At 46.3% G+C, this 20457-nt stretch overlaps 1 protein-coding gene across 1 annotated transcript in view; it reads left to right on the top strand.

Annotated features, from left to right (window-relative positions):
- Positions 1–12266, top strand: part of LOC142257169 (nicotinamide N-methyltransferase-like) — a 38376-nt gene extending 26110 nt beyond the window's left edge. Inside the window, exon 5 of the mRNA XM_075329288.1 lies at positions 10076–12266. Coding sequence (XP_075185403.1) covers positions 10076–10499 — 424 coding nt within the window. The 3' untranslated portion in view covers positions 10500–12266. The remainder of the gene's footprint in view (positions 1–10075) is intronic.
- The last annotated feature ends 8191 nt before the right edge of the window (positions 12267–20457 follow it).

The following is a 20457-nucleotide window of genomic DNA, read 5'->3' as shown; positions in this document are numbered from 1 at the left end:
CGCAGATACACACAGCAGATCACAGATACACACAGCCGATCACAGGCACACACAGCCGATCACAGATACACACAGCCGATCACAGATACACACAGCAGATCGCAGATATACACAGCCGATCACAGATACACACAGCCGATCACAGATACACACAGCCGATCACAGATACACACAGCCGATCACAGATACACACAGCAGATCACAGATACACACAGCCGATCACAGATACACACAGCCGATCACAGATACACACAGCCGATCACAGATACACACACAGCAGATCGCAGATACACACAGCCGATCACAGATATACACAGCAGATCACAGATACACACAGCAGATCGCAGATATACACAGCCGATCACAGATACACACAGCCGATCACAGATACACACAGCCGATCACAGATACACACAGCAGATCGCAGATATACACAGCCGATCACAGACACACAGCAGATCGCAGATATACACAGCAGATCACAGATACACACAGCAGATCGCAGATATACACAGCAGATCGCAGATATACACAGCAGATCACACACTGCAGATCGCAGGCACACACAGCAGATCGCAGGCACACACAGCCATCACAGATACACACATCCGATCGCAGACACACACAGCCGATCACAGATACACACAGCCGATCACAGATACACACAGCCGATCACAGATACACACATCCAATCGCAGACACACACAGCCGATCACAGATACACACAGCCGATCACAGATACACACAGCCGATCACAGATACACACAGCAGATCACAGATACACACAGCCGATCACAGATACACACATCCAATCGCAGACACACACAGCCGATCACAGACACACACAGCCGATCACAGATACACACAGCAGATCACAGATACACACATCAGATCACAGATACACACAGCCGATCACAGATACACACAGCCGATCACAGATACACACAGCCGATCACAGATACACACAGCCGATCACAGACACACACAGCCGATCACAGATACACACAGCCGATCACAGATACACACAGCCGATCACAGATACACACATCCAATCGCAGACACACACAGCCGATCACAGACACACACAGCCGATCACAGACACACACAGCCGATCACAGACACACACAGCCGATCACAGATACACACAGCCGATCACAGATACACACAGCCGATCACAGATACACACAGCCGATCACAGATACACACATCCAATCGCAGACACACACAGCCGATCACAGACACACACAGCCGATCACAGATACACACAGCCGATCACAGATACACACAGCCGATCACAGATACACACAGCTGATCGCAGACACACACAGCCGATCACAGATACACACAGATCACAGATACACACAGCAGATCACAGATACACACAGCAGATCACAGATACACACAGCCGATCACAGATACACACAGCCGATCAGATACACACATCCGATCACAGATACACACAGCCGATCACAGGCACACACAGCCGATCACAGATACACACAGCCGATCACAGATACACACATCCTATCACAGGCACACACAGCCGATCAGATACACACATCCTATCACAGGCACACACAGCCGATCACAGATACACACAGCAGATCACAGATACACACAGCCGATCACAGATACACACATCCTATCACAGGCACACACAGCCGATCACAGATACACACAGCAGATCACAGATACACACATCCTATCACAGGCACACACAGCCGATCAGATACACACATCCTATCACAGGCAAACACAGCCGATCAGATACACACATCCTATCACAGGCACACACAGCCGATCACAGATACACACAGCAGATCACAGATACACACAGCCGATCACAGATACACACATCCGATCACAGGCACACACAGCCGATCACAGATACACACATCCTATCACAGGCACACACAGCCGATCAGATACACACATCCTATCACAGGCACACACAGCCGATCACAGATACACACAGCAGATCACAGATACACACAGCCGATCACAGATACACACATCCGATCACAGGCACACACAGCCGATCACAGATACACACAGCAGATCACAGATACACACATCCTATCACAGGCACACACAGCCGATCACAGATACACACAGCAGATCACAGGCACACACAGCCGATCACAGATACACACAGCAGATCACAGGCACACACAGCCGATCACAGATACACACAGCCGATCACAGGCACACACATCCGATCACAGATACACACAGCCGATCACAGATACACACAGCCGATCACAGATACACACAGCCGATCACAGATACACACAGCAGATCACAGATACACACATCCTATCACAGGCACACACAGCCGATCAGATACACACATCCTATCACAGGCACACACAGCCGATCACAGATACACACAGCAGATCACAGATACACACAGCAGATCACAGATACACACATCCTATCACAGGCACACACAGCCGATCAGATACACACATCCTATCACAGGCACACACAGCCGATCAGATACACACATCCTATCACAGGCACACACAGCCGATCACAGATACACACAGCCGATCACAGATACACACAGCAGATCACAGATACACACATCCTATCACAGGCACACACAGCCGATCAGATACACACATCCTATCACAGGCACACACAGCCGATCAGATACACACATCCTATCACAGGCACACACAGCCGATCACAGATACACACAGCAGATCACAGATACACACAGCCGATCACAGATACACACATCCGATCACAGGCACACACAGCCGATCACAGATACACACATCCTATCACAGGCACACACAGCCGATCAGATACACACATCCTATCACAGGCACACACAGCCGATCACAGATACACACAGCAGATCACAGATACACACAGCCGATCACAGATACACACATCCGATCACAGGCACACACAGCCGATCACAGATACACACAGCAAATCACAGGCACACACAGCCGATCACAGATACACACAGCAGATCACAGGCACACACAGCCGATCACAGATACACACAGCCGATCACAGGCACACACATCCGATCACAGATACACACAGCCGATCACAGATACACACAGCCGATCACAGATACACACAGCCGATCACAGATACACACAGCAGATCACAGATACACACAGCCGATCACAGGCACACACACAGCCGATCACAGGCACACACAGCCGATCACAGATACACACAGCCGATCACAGATACACACAGCAGATCGCAGATATACACAGCCGATCACAGATACACACAGCAGATCACAGATACACACAGCAGATCACAGATACACACAGCCGATCACAGATACACACAGCCGATCACAGATACACACAGCAGATCACAGATACACACAGCCGATCACAGATACACACAGCCGATCACAGATACACACAGCCGATCACAGATACACACACAGCAGATCGCAGATACACACAGCCGATCACAGATATACACAGCAGATCACAGATACACACAGCAGATCGCAGATATACACAGCCGATCACAGATACACACAGCCGATCACAGATACACACAGCCGATCACAGATACACACAGCAGATCGCAGATATACACAGCCGATCACAGACACACAGCAGATCGCAGATATACACAGCAGATCACAGATACACACAGCAGATCACAGATACACACAGCAGATCACAGATACACACATCAGATCACAGATACACACAGCCGATCACAGATACACACAGCCGATCACAGATACACACAGCCGATCACAGATACACACAGCCGATCACAGACACACACAGCCGATCACAGATACACACAGCCGATCACAGATACACACAGCCGATCACAGATACACACATCCAATCGCAGACACACACAGCCGATCACAGACACACACAGCCGATCACAGACACACACAGCCGATCACAGACACACACAGCCGATCACAGATACACACAGCCGATCACAGATACACACAGCCGATCACAGATACACACAGCCGATCACAGATACACACATCCAATCGCAGACACACACAGCCGATCACAGACACACACAGCCGATCACAGATACACACAGCCGATCACAGATACACACAGCCGATCACAGATACACACAGCTGATCGCAGACACACACAGCCGATCACAGATACACACAGATCACAGATACACACAGCAGATCACAGATACACACAGCAGATCACAGATACACACAGCCGATCACAGATACACACAGCCGATCAGATACACACATCCGATCACAGATACACACAGCCGATCACAGGCACACACAGCCGATCACAGATACACACAGCCGATCACAGATACACACATCCTATCACAGGCACACACAGCCGATCAGATACACACATCCTATCACAGGCACACACAGCCGATCACAGATACACACAGCAGATCACAGATACACACAGCCGATCACAGATACACACATCCTATCACAGGCACACACAGCCGATCACAGATACACACAGCAGATCACAGATACACACATCCTATCACAGGCACACACAGCCGATCAGATACACACATCCTATCACAGGCACACACAGCCGATCAGATACACACATCCTATCACAGGCACACACAGCCGATCACAGATACACACAGCAGATCACAGATACACACAGCCGATCACAGATACACACATCCGATCACAGGCACACACAGCCGATCACAGATACACACATCCTATCACAGGCACACACAGCCGATCAGATACACACATCCTATCACAGGCACACACAGCCGATCACAGATACACACAGCAGATCACAGATACACACAGCCGATCACAGATACACACATCCGATCACAGGCACACACAGCCGATCACAGATACACACAGCAGATCACAGATACACACATCCTATCACAGGCACACACAGCCGATCACAGATACACACAGCAGATCACAGGCACACACAGCCGATCACAGATACACACAGCAGATCACAGGCACACACAGCCGATCACAGATACACACAGCCGATCACAGGCACACACATCCGATCACAGATACACACAGCCGATCACAGATACACACAGCCGATCACAGATACACACAGCAGATCACAGATACACACATCCTATCACAGGCACACACAGCCGATCAGATACACACATCCTATCACAGGCACACACAGCCGATCACAGATACACACAGCAGATCACAGATACACACAGCAGATCACAGATACACACATCCTATCACAGGCACACACAGCCGATCAGATACACACATCCTATCACAGGCACACACAGCCGATCAGATACACACATCCTATCACAGGCACACACAGCCGATCACAGATACACACAGCCGATCACAGATACACACAGCAGATCACAGATACACACATCCTATCACAGGCACACACAGCCGATCAGATACACACATCCTATCACAGGCACACACAGCCGATCAGATACACACATCCTATCACAGGCACACACAGCCGATCACAGATACACACAGCAGATCACAGATACACACAGCCGATCACAGATACACACATCCGATCACAGGCACACACAGCCGATCACAGATACACACATCCTATCACAGGCACACACAGCCGATCAGATACACACATCCTATCACAGGCACACACAGCCGATCACAGATACACACAGCAGATCACAGATACACACAGCCGATCACAGATACACACATCCGATCACAGGCACACACAGCCGATCACAGATACACACAGCAGATCACAGGCACACACAGCCGATCACAGATACACACAGCAGATCACAGGCACACACAGCCGATCACAGATACACACAGCCGATCACAGGCACACACATCCGATCACAGATACACACAGCCGATCACAGATACACACAGCCGATCACAGATACACACAGCCGATCACAGATACACACAGCAGATCACAGATACACACAGCCGATCACAGGCACACACACAGCCGATCACAGGCACACACAGCCGATCACAGATACACACAGCCGATCACAGATACACACAGCAGATCGCAGATATACACAGCCGATCACAGATACACACAGCAGATCACAGATACACACAGCAGATCACAGATACACACAGCCGATCACAGATACACACAGCCGATCACAGATACACACAGCAGATCACAGATACACACAGCCGATCACAGATACACACAGCCGATCACAGATACACACAGCCGATCACAGATACACACACAGCAGATCGCAGATACACACAGCAGATCACAGATACACACAGCAGATCACAGATACACACAGCAGATCGCAGATATACACAGCCGATCACAGATACACACAGCCGATCACAGATACACACAGCCGATCACAGATACACACAGCAGATCGCAGATATACACAGCCGATCACAGACACACAGCAGATCGCAGATATACACAGCAGATCACAGATACACACAGCAGATCGCAGATATACACAGCAGATCGCAGATATACACAGCAGATCACACACAGCAGATCGCAGGCACACACAGCAGATCGCAGGCACACACAGCCATCACAGATACACACATCCGATCACAGATACACACAGCCGATCACAGATACACACATCCAATCGCAGACACACACAGCCGATCACAGACACACACAGCCGATCACAGATACACACAGCCGATCACAGACACACACAGCCGATCACAGATACACACAGCCGATCGCAGACACACACAGCCGATCACAGACACACACAGCAGATCACAGATACACACAGCAGATCACAGATACACACAGCAGATCACAGATACACACAGCCGATCACAGATACACACAGCCGATCAGATACACACATCCGATCACAGATACACACAGCCGATCACAGGCACACACAGCCGATCACAGATACACACAGCCGATCACAGATACACACATCCTATCACAGGCACACACAGCCGATCAGATACACACATCCTATCACAGGCACATACAGCCGATCACAGATACACACAGCAGATCACAGATACACACAGCCGATCACAGATACACACATCCTATCACAGGCACACACAGCCGATCACAGATACACACAGCAGATCACAGATACACACATCCTATCACAGGCACACACAGCCGATCAGATACACACATGCTATCACAGGCACACACAGCCGATCACAGATACACACAGCAGATCACAGATACACACAGCAGATCACAGATACACACATCCTATCACAGGCACACACAGCCGATCAGATACACACATCCTATCACAGGCACACACAGCCGATCAGATACACACATCCTATCACAGGCACACACAGCCGATCAGATACACACATCCTATCACAGGCACACACAGCCGATCACAGATACACACAGCAGATCACAGATACACACAGCCGATCACAGATACACACATCCGATCACAGGCACACACAGCCGATCACAGATACACACATCCTATCACAGGCACACACAGCCGATCAGATACACACATCCTATCACAGGCACACACAGCCGATCACAGATACACACAGCAGATCACAGATACACACAGCCGATCACAGATACACACATCCGATCACAGGCACACACAGCCGATCACAGATACACACAGCAGATCACAGATACACACATCCTATCACAGGCACACACAGCCGATCACAGATACACACAGCAGATCACAGGCACACACAGCCGATCACAGATACACACAGCAGATCACAGGCACACACAGCCGATCACAGATACACACAGCCGATCACAGGCACACACATCCGATCACAGATACACACAGCCGATCACAGATACACACAGCCAATCACAGATACACACAGCAGATCACAGATACACACATCCTATCACAGGCACACACAGCCGATCAGATACACACATCCTATCACAGGCACACACAGCCGATCACAGATACACACAGCAGATCACAGATACACACAGCAGATCACAGATACACACATCCTATCACAGGCACACACAGCCGATCAGATACACACATCCTATCACAGGCACACACAGCCGATCACAGATACACACAGCCGATCACAGATACACACAGCAGATTACAGATACACACATCCTATCACAGGCACACACAGCCGATCAGATACACACATCCTATCACAGGCACACACAGCCGATCAGATACACACATCCTATCACAGGCACACACAGCCGATCACAGATACACACAGCAGATCACAGATACACACAGCCGATCACAGATACACACATCCGATCACAGGCACACACAGCCGATCACAGATACACACATCCTATCACAGGCACACACAGCCGATCAGATACACACATCCTATCACAGGCACACACAGCCGATCACAGATACACACAGCAGATCACAGATACACACAGCCGATCACAGATACACACATCCGATCACAGGCACACACAGCCGATCACAGATACACACAGCAGATCACAGATACACACATCCTATCACAGGCACACACAGCCGATCACAGATACACACAGCAGATCACAGGCACACACAGCCGATCACAGGCACACACAGCCGATCACAGATACACACAGCAGATCACAGGCACACACAGCCGATCACAGATACACACAGCCGATCACAGGCACACACATCCGATCACAGATACACACAGCCGATCACAGATACACACAGCCGATCACAGATACACACAGCCGATCACAGATACACACAGCAGATCACAGAAAAACACAGCCGATCACAGGCACACACAGCCGATCACAGATACACACAGCCGATCACAGGCACACACAGCCGATCACAGATACACACAGCAGATCACAGGCACACACAGCCGATCACAGATACACACAGCCGATCACAGGCACACACATCCGATCACAGATACACACAGCCGATCACAGATACACACAGCCGATCACAGATACACACAGCCGATCACAGATACACACAGCAGATCACAGAAAAACACAGCCGATCACAGATACACACACAGCCGATTGCAGACACACACACACACACACACATCATATCACATCCAGCACTTACAGCAGCAGGGAATGAGAGCAAGTCACGTGTCTGGCCGCAGGTCCTGTTCGTCGCGCTGCACCGCACTGCCTCAGGATTCTCCCGGCGAGAAGAGATCGATGTCACTGGATGAGGTGAGTGTGTATGCGATCCGATGTGTGTGTGTGTGTGTGTGTGTGATTTGATGTTTGCAAGTGATCCGATGTTTGTGTGTGCGATCTGATTATGCGTGCGATCTGACTGTGTGTGCGATCCGATGTTTGTGTGTGAGATCGTGTGTGTGTGTGTGAGTGTGTGTGTGTGTGAGCTGATGTGTGCGGGTGTGTGATCACTGCAGGTCCTGCTGCTCAGTGTCAGGTGAGTGTAATTGCTGGGTGCCGCTGTGTATAATGAAGTGTCCTGCAGTATCTGTATCTTTTTTAGCTGCACGGACACTTCATTATTGATCCGCGACTAGGGCTTATTTTCGGGGGAGGGCTTATATTTAAGCCTTTCTCTGAAAATGCTGAAAATCCCTGCTAGGGCTTATTTTTGGGGGAGGTCTTATTTTTGGAAAAACACGGTATTAGGAAATTAATATCTACAGACAATGATGGTAAGGGCAGAAATAGTGGCCGGTCACTGGAATGAGACCGCAGGAAAACGCCTGACGAATGTTTCAAAATATTTGGTGTCAATTCTTCATCAGGATGCCTCTCCCCTGATGAAGAACGCAAGCAACATCGCTAATGCGGCCGGATGTGCGTCACAAATTCCGTGACCCCAACGACTCCGCATTAGCGATGTCGCAGCGTGTAAAGCCCCCTTAACACAGGACACAATACACATTACACTTCACACTTATGAAACCATAGCACAATTGGTGTCTTCAAGAGAGAGCTATCCTAAATATTACTTCTACCTGTAGGAGGGTCCTCACAATAATGTCCTGACCCCCTGAACTTCACCATAAAGATGGTGCATTTATACAGATGACCCAAACTTCTGAAGTTGCCCATATTTCCGTCAAGAACATCTAATAATAATGACATTTATCATTTTGGTCTTAAGTGAACTTTGGTTAATGACATTTGTTATGTTTTTGTTTCAGTGATGGGGATACACAGCCAGACACAAATGTGAGATCTACAGTACAGCCTGTCCGGAGATATGACCTTACTAAAGAAAATATTACAGATCCAGAGGTTTTACCCAAAGCGGACGCTGTGACAACTGTAGATCTCCTTGACACAATAAGTAAAGATGGAGCTGACTTCGAGAGATATCTGAAGACGTTCTATACGCTGCTGAAGCCCGGAGGACGTCTGCTGTTATTTGGGATGTTAAATACATCCTCCGTCATGATGGGGGGACAGAAAGTTAATGTCTTCAAATATGATGAGCAGTTTGTGAGAGAAACTCTTAATGTTGCAGGTTTCATTATTGATGAAGTTGAGGTCAATGCTAAGAAGGCGAAGAGTGATCTCGTCAATAATGAGGGGGAAATATTCGTAGCTGCTCACAAAAACAAGTAATTCTGGGGAATATATTCTTAGTTTATCCCTTGCTTAGTATGATGTCACCTATCCACAGAATAACTTGTTGATCATTTCCCATCCAAAAACTGGGCTTGCCACCGATCCCGATAACAAAGCTACAAAGTTCACTTGGTAATCTTGGTCCTCTTGGTAGTGCGCTTGTGTGGACACCCCACCATTCTTATTGGACATTTCACTGCTCCATTCTCAAGACCAGTTGGTTCCTAGATAACATCATAGATGGGAATGATCCTTTATTTGTTTTAATTTAGCACTAAATGAGATGTTCACTACTGGTAAACCCCTGCTTAATGATGTCAGGACCCCAATTCTAATCAGAACAGTATGTACTCACCTCTATCAATGGCGGTATTCCAGCGATGTTGGTGTCACTGCTCCTGGTAATGATGTGACATTGTTGTGTCACCTGCTGACTGGACCAACGTTTGGCTGCAGCTGATCAATACTCCTTCAGGACGGACACCGGTACTGACAAAATACCGTAGTAAACAGCTGACAAAGGGCCTCATGTTGGCAGCGGCCTTCACGTGACACAACAAGTTATTTCATTCCCCAATAACAAAGCCGCTGACATCCCCGGACAGGCACCGTCGCGGTAGGTGACTATACATTATTTTTATATATATTAGAGCTCTTAAATACTTAATTCTTGGGTTCTCCACTAGTGAACAACCCCTGTAAGGTTAAAGATACTCAACTTTTCTCCAGCCATGGTAACCAACATGGTAAAGGTGTGGTACAATTTGTGTTGAACATTTTGGAAGTTGTCCTATTGAAGTCTCTGCACAGTCGCGCTTACAGCTTTCAATCTGCCGCCTTGTAGTCAAGGGATGGGGTTCAGTTACAAAGATTTCTCCCTTTGTAGCACATGTTGCATATAAATACACATATACTTTCCAAAATATTGCCTTATATGTACATGATTTCTGCTCCTTTATTCGGCTGTCTCTGGCAGATTCATAGAAAATGAGTGATGTAATAGTGTGCATGTGCATTTTAGAGTCTGGGAACGTCGGTGGTCCCAATGGCCACCATGTTGTTCTAGGCAAGTCTTTTATATTTGCAATGATCACAGCTAAGACTGTAGCACTGATAAGCCGTAGAATCATAAGTCAATTATGATGGATAAGACCTACCAAAGTTAAGAGGGCTTAAAGCGCACCAACCACCAGGATTTCCCTATATAATCTAAAGCCAGTGCTATACTGGCACTATCAGGCTGATTCTATATATACCTTTAGTGGTCAGCTCGGATGTATGGGTTTTGAAATATAGGCAAGTAAAGATTGTAAAATGAATAGCTTTTTGATTGACAGCAGCTGCTAATAGCTGGGGTGGGGTTTTGATAGTGATTCCCGCCCCCCTGCTTATGTAACCTCCCACTATTATGTATGCTAATTCCATTATAGAAGTGTGTTACTAATGATTGTGGCTAAATCATGGTGGCTAAAAAGACCTGTGCTGATGTCATACCCATGTGACCAGAAGGGGCGTGGCCTCATCCAACATAGCTGTTACCAGAAAGCAACATTATTTTTCTGTTGGATGAGGCCTCGCCCCTTCTGGTCACATGGGATTCTATAATAGAATTAGCATAAATTACAGGGGGAGGATGGACAGGCAGGGGGGTGGGAATCACTATGAATACCCACCAGCTATCAGCTGATCGGCAGCTACTGCCAATCAAAAGCTGCTCATTTTACAAATTTTACTTGCTTGAGTTTTAAAACCTAAACATCCGAGCTGACAACTAAAGATATGTATAAAATCAGCCTGATAGTGCCAGTATAGCACTGGCTATAGGTTATGTAGGAAAATCCTGCTGATTGGTGCGCTTTAAAGGGGTATTCCAGAGATTTACCTAAATGTCATATCCTTAACTGGCAGCACCATTCACAGCCCTATGTATGGAAGTATCAATGTGTCCAATACAAACATTTTAGATGCAACATGAAGGGTATGTGTTGAAATCATGTTACCCAGTGCACTGTGATATAAGGAAAGGGCATAATGACATGAAAACGCATGTGTTCAGAAATGCCTATAATCTCCGATGACCTCGCTGCCTCATGACCACCCCAGCTTTTCTCACCACCACTCGAGCTGCTGCCTCACGACCACCCGAGCAGCTGTCTCATGACCACCCGAGCTGCGGCTTCACGACCACCCAAGCTGCTGCCTCACGACCACCCGAGCTGCTGCCTCACGACCACCCGAGCTGCTGCCTCACGACCACCAAGCTGCTGCCTCACGACCACCCGAGCTGCTGCCTCACGACCACCAGAGCTGCTGCCTCACGACCACCCGAGCTGCTGCCTCACGACCACCCGAGCTGCTGCCTCACGACCACCAAGCTGCTGCCTCATGACCACCCGAGCTGCTGCCTCACGACCACCCGAGCTGCTGCCTCACGACCACCCGAGCTGCTGCCTCACGACCACCCGAGCTGTTGCCTCACGACCACCCGAGCTGCTGCCTCACGACCACCAAGCTGCTGCCTCATGACCACCCGAGCTGCTGCCTCACCACCACCCGAGCTGCTGGCTCATGACCACCCGAGCTGCTGCCTCACCACCACCCGAGCTGCTGCCTCACCACCACCCGAGCTGCTGCCTCACCACCACCCAAGCTGCTGCCTCACCATCCCCCAAGCTGCTGCCTCACCACTGTGCCAGAACTGCCACCCAACAAACACCCCACCTACTGTCTCCTCCCCAATATCCTATAGAATGTAAGCCCACAAGGGCAGGGCCCTCTTCCCTCTGTACCAGTCTGTCTATTGTTACTTTTATAACAGTTTTCATGAAAAAAGGGGAGTTACAGTGAACCATATTACAACTTCGTGTTCTCACGTAATGATCCCCCAATTTTACCATATTACAACTTCGTGTTCTCACGTAATGATCCCCCAATTTTGGGGATCATTACGTGAGAACACGAAGTTGTAATATGGTTCACTGTAACTCCCCTTTTTTCATGAAAACTGTTCACTGTAACTCCCCTTTTTTCATGAAAACTGTTTCACTGTAACTCCCCTTTTTTCATGAAAACTGTCTATTGTTACTTGTATATGTATTCTGTATGTAACCCCTTCTCATGTACAGCACTGTGGAATCAATGGTGCTTTATAAATAAATATTAATAATCATAATTTATTTGTATTTATTTAATGGGATTTTTCAAAATCCAAATCACAAATAAAGAAAACATTGATTTTGGGATTTGTCACGGAGTAAAATTCCATAGTATAATTGTTTTACAGTGGATTTAACGATGCAAGAACAAATAGGTTCACTCAGAACGGAGAAGAGAAATATTACAGGTAACTTAAAGACAAAAGACAAAACATACAGAAATGTAACAAGATATTAAAAGACATGATAAAAAAACTGCGTATACTGTAAGACATAATGCAGACAGGAGAAAGAGTACAGTGACAAAATATGGAACCTTAACTGTGTGCTAAATTCCATATTTCAGTGTTAGACCCATTGTCAAGGCTGACGATCCCAGATATAATCTAAAAACAATGGAAATTTGCTGAAACCAGGAGGATTTTATTGCTAAATATTTCCTATTTTAGGAAGACAAGGTTTATACATTCCAATAAACACATATTTAGTTGATATCAGTTGGTTCCAGGGAATGGAACAAATAAATAAAATAAAGAAAATATAATTATGTTTAAATTCCTAAATAACTTTATTTTTACAAACCACTCTTGATTCTCTATGGACGTATCACTATAGTACATAACAATGGCTGCTGTCTGTTATAATTAGAAAAACCTGAGAGAATGTGCAATAAAAAGCTCCTATTCCTCCATTCATGTAAAGGAACATGGGCTCCCAGTAGATATCTGGATGTAATACAGGAGATACCAGGGGTATTTACATTAGATATGTTGATATGATCTAACACTGGAGATATCAGGGGTGAGGAGATAAGAAGAGGCTGCTCACACTGCTGTCCACCCTGTGTAATATGATATAATACTGGACATAACATGGATGCTCAGGTAAGAAGAGGCTGCTCACACTTCACACTGCTGTCCACCCTGTGTATAATACTGGAGATAACAGGGATTCTCAGGTAAGAAGAGGCTGCTCACACTGCTGTCCACCCTGTGTAATCTGATATAATACTGAGATAACATGGATGCTCAAGTAAGAAGAGGCTGCTCACATTGCTGTCCACCCAAGGTATCTGATAAAATACTGGAGGTAACAGGGATGCTCAGGTAATAAGAGGCTGCTCACATTGCTGTCTACCCTGTGTAATCTGATATAATACTGGAGATAAAAGGGATGCTCAGGTAAGAAGAGGCTGCTCACACTGCTGTCCACCTTGTGAAATCTGATATAATACTGAGATAACATGGATGCTCAGGTAAGAAGAGGCTGCACACACTGCTGTCCACCTTGTGTATCTGATATAATACTGGAAATAACAAGGAAGTATAGTAAGAAGAGGCTGCTCACATTTCTGTACACCCTGTGTATGTGATAAAATACTGGAGGTAAAACGAATGTTCAGGAAAGAAGAGGCTGCTCACACTTCTGTACATCCTGTGGATCTGATAAAATACTGGAGTTATCAGGAATGCTCAGGTAAGAAGAGGCTGCTCACACTGCTGTCCACCCTGCATATCTGATATAATACTGGAAATAACAGGGATGCTCAGGTAATAAGAGGCTTCTCACGCTGAAGTCCACCCTGTGTATCTGATATAATACTGGAAATAACAGGAATGCATAGGTAAGAAGAGGCTGCTTACACTGCTGTCCACCCTGTATATCTGATCTAATACTGGAGATAGCAGGGATGCTCAGGTAATAAGAGGCTTCTCACGCTGAAGTCCACCCTGTGTATCTGATATAATACTGGAGATAATAGGGATACTGAGGTGAGAAGAGGCTGCTCACACTGCTATCCACCATGTCTATAAGATCTAACACTGGAGATACCAGAAGTGCTGAGCTAAGAAGAGGCCTCTCAACCTGCTGTCCTCCCTGTCTTATTTTAATAGGAGTCTTTAGTTTAGGGGTTTAGTTGTCTTTTGGCAAATTATATCTGATTATCATCTCTACGCTGACTTTTTGAACTTTGTTTAAAATTACTCCACTTTTAAGGACTGACAATAAAACATACAAAACCAAAGATAAAATAGATTTTACAGGAAAAATTGTTAGTAACATTATTTCCTGTTTAATTACTTGTAAATAAGGCAAAATTAAAAAAGAAGAAAAAAATGCATTCTCCACACTTTAATATGGGCCATCTCTCACCATATTTCCCTGTCGCCTATAACTACAGTAGATGACATATTAGAGAGGGAAATAATAACGGTGGTCACCGGTATCACAAGCGACACTACTCTATCCTCCTCCTCCTGGACCTGTCCTCTGCCTTCTACACAGTAGACTACTCCCTCCTACCGTACTACAGATTCTCTCCTCTCTGGGCATCACAGACTTGGCCCTATCTTGGATCTCCTCATACCTAACCGACCGAACTTTCAGCGTCTCCCATTCTCACACCACTTCCTCATCTCGCCCCCTATCTGTCGGTGTCCCCCAAGGCTCAGTTCTTGGACCCCTGCTGTTCTCCATCTACACCTTCGGCCTGGGACAGCTCATAGAGTCCCACGGCTTTCAGTATCATCTCTATGCCGATGACACACAGATCTGGACTTGACATTACCTTTCTACTAACCAAAATTCCACAATGTCTGTCTGCTATATCATCCTTCTCTGTGCGATTCTTAAAGCTTAACATGGACAAAACAGAGTTCATTGTCTTTCCTCCTCCTCACTTATCTCCTCCAACAAGCCTTTCCATCAAACTTGATAGTTGCTCTCTCTCCCCAGTCTCACAAGCTCGTTGCCTTGGAGTAACCCTCAACTCTGCTCTATCCTTCAAGCCACACATCCAAGCCCTCTTCACCTCATGCAGACTACAACTCAAAAATATCTCCCGGATCCGTGCTTTCCTTAACCAAGAATCAGCAAAAACATTAGTGCATGTCCTCATCATCTTCCGCCTCGACTACTGCAACCTCCTGCTCTCTGGCCTTACTTCCAACACTCTTGCACCCCTCCAAACTATCCTGAACTCTGCGGCCCGCTTAATCCACCTCTCCCCTCGCTATTCCCCAGCCTCGCCACTCTGCCAAGCCCTTCACTGGCTTCCGATTACCCAACGACTCCAGTTCAAAACATTAACCATGACATACAAAGCCATCCACAACCTGTCTCCTCCTTACATCTGTGACCTAGTCTCTCGGTACCTACCTGCACGCAACCTCAGATCCTCACAAGATCTCCTTCTCTACTCCTCTATTATCTCCTCTTCCCACCATCGCGTAAAAGATTTCTCCCGTGCCTCCCCCATACTCTGGAACGCTCTACCTCAGCATATCAGACTCTCCCCTACTGTGTAAAGCTTCAAGATGAACCTGAAGACCCACCTCTTCCAACAAGCATACAACCTACAATAACCCTCAGTCCAGTACACCACTGCGCAACCAGCTCTGTCCTCACCTACTGTACCCTCACCCATTCCCTGTAGACTGTTAGCTTTCGCGGGCAGGGTCCTCTCTCCTCCTATACCAGTCTGTTTTGTACTGTTAATGATTTTTGTACGTATACCCTCTTTCACTTGTAAAGTGCCATGGAATAAATGGCGCTATAATAATAAATAATAATAATATAGTTTTAACATTTTACTACCTTATCTGGCCATATGGTGTCAGACACATCCTGTTCAATTTATGAAGGAGGCAACCTAAACTTCACAAAACCTGTGAGGACAAGGCAAGAACTGGCAAATATCAAAAGGAAGAGGGACTCCGAAACACCCTGGAAGATACATAGAGGAGGGCCTCATACACATTCTGTTATAATTCTTAGGTAGTGGGACTGCTACACTTATAAAGCTATGTACTAAGTGCAAGAACTGTCAAAACTTAGAAGATAGGACTGCAATAAACCCTGGAAGACACATAGAGGAGGGCCTAATGAATTTTTTTCCCCTTTTTTAAGGAATGGGACTCCTAGACTTGTAAAGCCTATGCACAAATTGCAATGATTGATAAACAATTACCCCTGGAAGGGTATTCATCTACAGTTAGGTCCAGAAATATTTGGACAGTGACACAATTTTCGCGAGTTGGGCTCTGCATGCCACCACATTGGATTTGAAATGAAATCTCTACAACAGAATTCAAGTGCAGATTGTAACGTTTAATTTGAAGGTTTGAACAAAAATATCTGATAGAAATTGTAGGAATTGTACACATTTCTTTACAAACACTCCACATTTTAGGAGGTCAAAAGTAATTGGACAAATAAACCAAACCCAAACAAAATATTTTTATTTTCAATATTTTGTTGCGAATCCTTTGGAGGCAATTACTGCCTTAAGTCTGAAACCCATGGACATCACCAAACGCTGGGTTTTCTCCTTCTTAATGCTTTGCCAGGCCTTTACAGCTGCAGCCTTCAGGTCTTGCTTGTTTGTGGGTCTTTCCGTCTTAAGTCTGGATTTGAGCAAGTGAAATGCATGCTCAATTGGGTTAAGATCTGGTGATTGACTTGGCCATTGCAGAATGTTCCACTTTTTTGCACTCATGAACTCCTGGGTAGCTTTGGCTGTATGCTTGGGGTCATTGTCCATCTGTACTATGAAGCGCCGTCCGATCAACTTTGCGGCATTTGGCTGAATCTGGGCTGAAAGTATATCCCGGTACACTTCAGAATTCATCCGGCTACTCTTGTCTGCTGTTATGTCAACAATAAACACAAGTGACCCAGTGCCATTGAAAGCCATGCATGCCCATGCCATCACGTTGCCTCCACCATGTTTTACAGAGGATGTGGTGTGCCTTGGATCATGTGCCGTTCCCTTTCTTCTCCAAACTTTTTCCTTCCCATCATTCTGGTACAGGTTGATCTTTGTCTCATCTGTCCATAGAATACTTTTCCAGAACTGAGCTGGCTTCATGAGGTGTTTTTCAGCAAATTTAACTCTGGCCTGTCTATTTTTGGAATTGATGAATGGTTTGCATCTAGATGTGAACCCTTTGTATTTACTTTCATGGAGTCTTCTCTTTACTGTTGACTTAGAGACAGATACACCTACTTCACTGAGAGTGTTCTCGACTTCAGTTGATGTTGTGAACGGGTTCTTCTTCACCAAAGAAAGTATGCGGCGATCATCCACCATTGTTGTCATCCGTGGACGCCCAGGCCTTTTTGAGTTCCCAAGCTCACCAGTCAATTCCTTTTTTCTCAGAATGTACCCGACTGTTGATTTTGCTACTCCAAGCATGTCTGCTATCTCTCTGATGGATTTTTTTTCAGCCTCAGGATGTTCTGCTTCACCTCAATTGAGAGTTCCTTAGACCGCATGTTGTCTGGTCACAGCAACAGCTTCCAAATGCAAAACCACACACCTGTAATCAACCCCAGACCTTTTAACTACTTCATTGATTACAGGTTAACGAGGGAGACGCCTTCAGAGTTAATTGCAGCCCTTAGAGTCCCTTGTCCAATTACTTTTGGTCCCTTGAAAAAGAGGAGGCTATGCATTACAGAGCTATGATTCCTAAACCCTTTCTCCGATTTGGATGTGAAAACTCTCATATTGCAGCTGGGAGTGTGCACTTTCAGCCCATATTATATATATAATTGTATGTCTGAACATGTTTTTGTAAACAGCTAAAATAACAAAACTTGTGTCACTGTCCAAATATTTCTGGCCCTTACTGTATATATGTAAGAAAATTGTAGATATAGGCTTCATACACATTCTGAAAAAATTAAGAGCAATGGTCCCATGATGACCCTCTAAAAATTTAAAGCAACTGTCGCCTGATGACCCTCTAGAAATTTGCAGTGAGTGCCACCTGGCGACTTCCTAAAGATTTGGAACAAGGGCCAACTGATGACCTTCAAAAGATTTTGAGGGATGGTCACCTAAAAATATTTGGAGCAAGGCCCACCTGATGATTGTCAAAAGATTTTTACCAAGTGCTGCCTGATGAACCTCTAAAGATATGGAAAAAGGACCATCTGATGACCCTCAAAAGATCTGGAGCAAGGGCTGCCTGTGACTTCAAAATATTTTGAGCGTGAGCCACCTGATGACCCTCTAAATGTTTGAACGAGAGCTGACTGATTACCCTCAAAAGATTTTGGGCAAGGTCCACCTTATTACCCTCAAAAGATTTGGAGGGAAGGCAGGCTGATAACCCTCAAAAACGTTTGAGCGAGGGCCACCTGATAATCCTCTAAAGATGTAGAGCAAGGGCCGCCTGATGACCGTCTAATATTTTGCAGCAAATATCATCTGTCGACTCTCTAAAGATTTAGAGCGATGGTCACCTAAAGACCCTCAAAAGATTTTGAGCGATGGCCACCTCATGTTTGAGAGTGAAGACGGGTAACTGTTACCCAGAGCAGACACATGTTGCAAGTTCCCTAGGCCAAGGGTTAGGTGATCCCTAGTTTGGCGCTTATTTCACAAAAGTGCAGACAATCAAAGAATGGCCATTTGCAACCTTCAGGGATATTTCTGAGATCAAGGATAGCCAGGGCCCCTCCTTGCCTGATGGTCAGTCTAAGTGCCCCGGCCCCCAGGCATTCCCATAGATACTCCGTGACAGTAACAATGTACTGGGTAGTTTGCTGAATGAATGATGAGGTGCTGCTTTTTTCTGCACATACCAAATAATAGAGCTAAATACTGCTCATATTGAGGAGTAAGTGGCTTACTCCAGCACAGGGGCCCACCAGGGAATTCCCCTGCTCCCCTATGGGCCAGTCCAAGCCTGACTGCCAGTACAACATTTACATTGACTATGATTAGTCATCATAGTTCAAAAATTAGTGTCATGATTTGTACAGTAGGGTCCATGTAGATGTAAGAATTT

The sequence above is a fragment of the Anomaloglossus baeobatrachus genome, chromosome 11 (assembly GCF_048569485.1).
Source record: "Anomaloglossus baeobatrachus isolate aAnoBae1 chromosome 11, aAnoBae1.hap1, whole genome shotgun sequence".
Lineage (NCBI taxonomy): Eukaryota > Metazoa > Chordata > Amphibia > Anura > Aromobatidae > Anomaloglossus > Anomaloglossus baeobatrachus.
The sequence above is the reverse complement of the archived record's forward strand: the minus strand, read 5'-3'. Positions and strand labels throughout refer to the sequence as shown.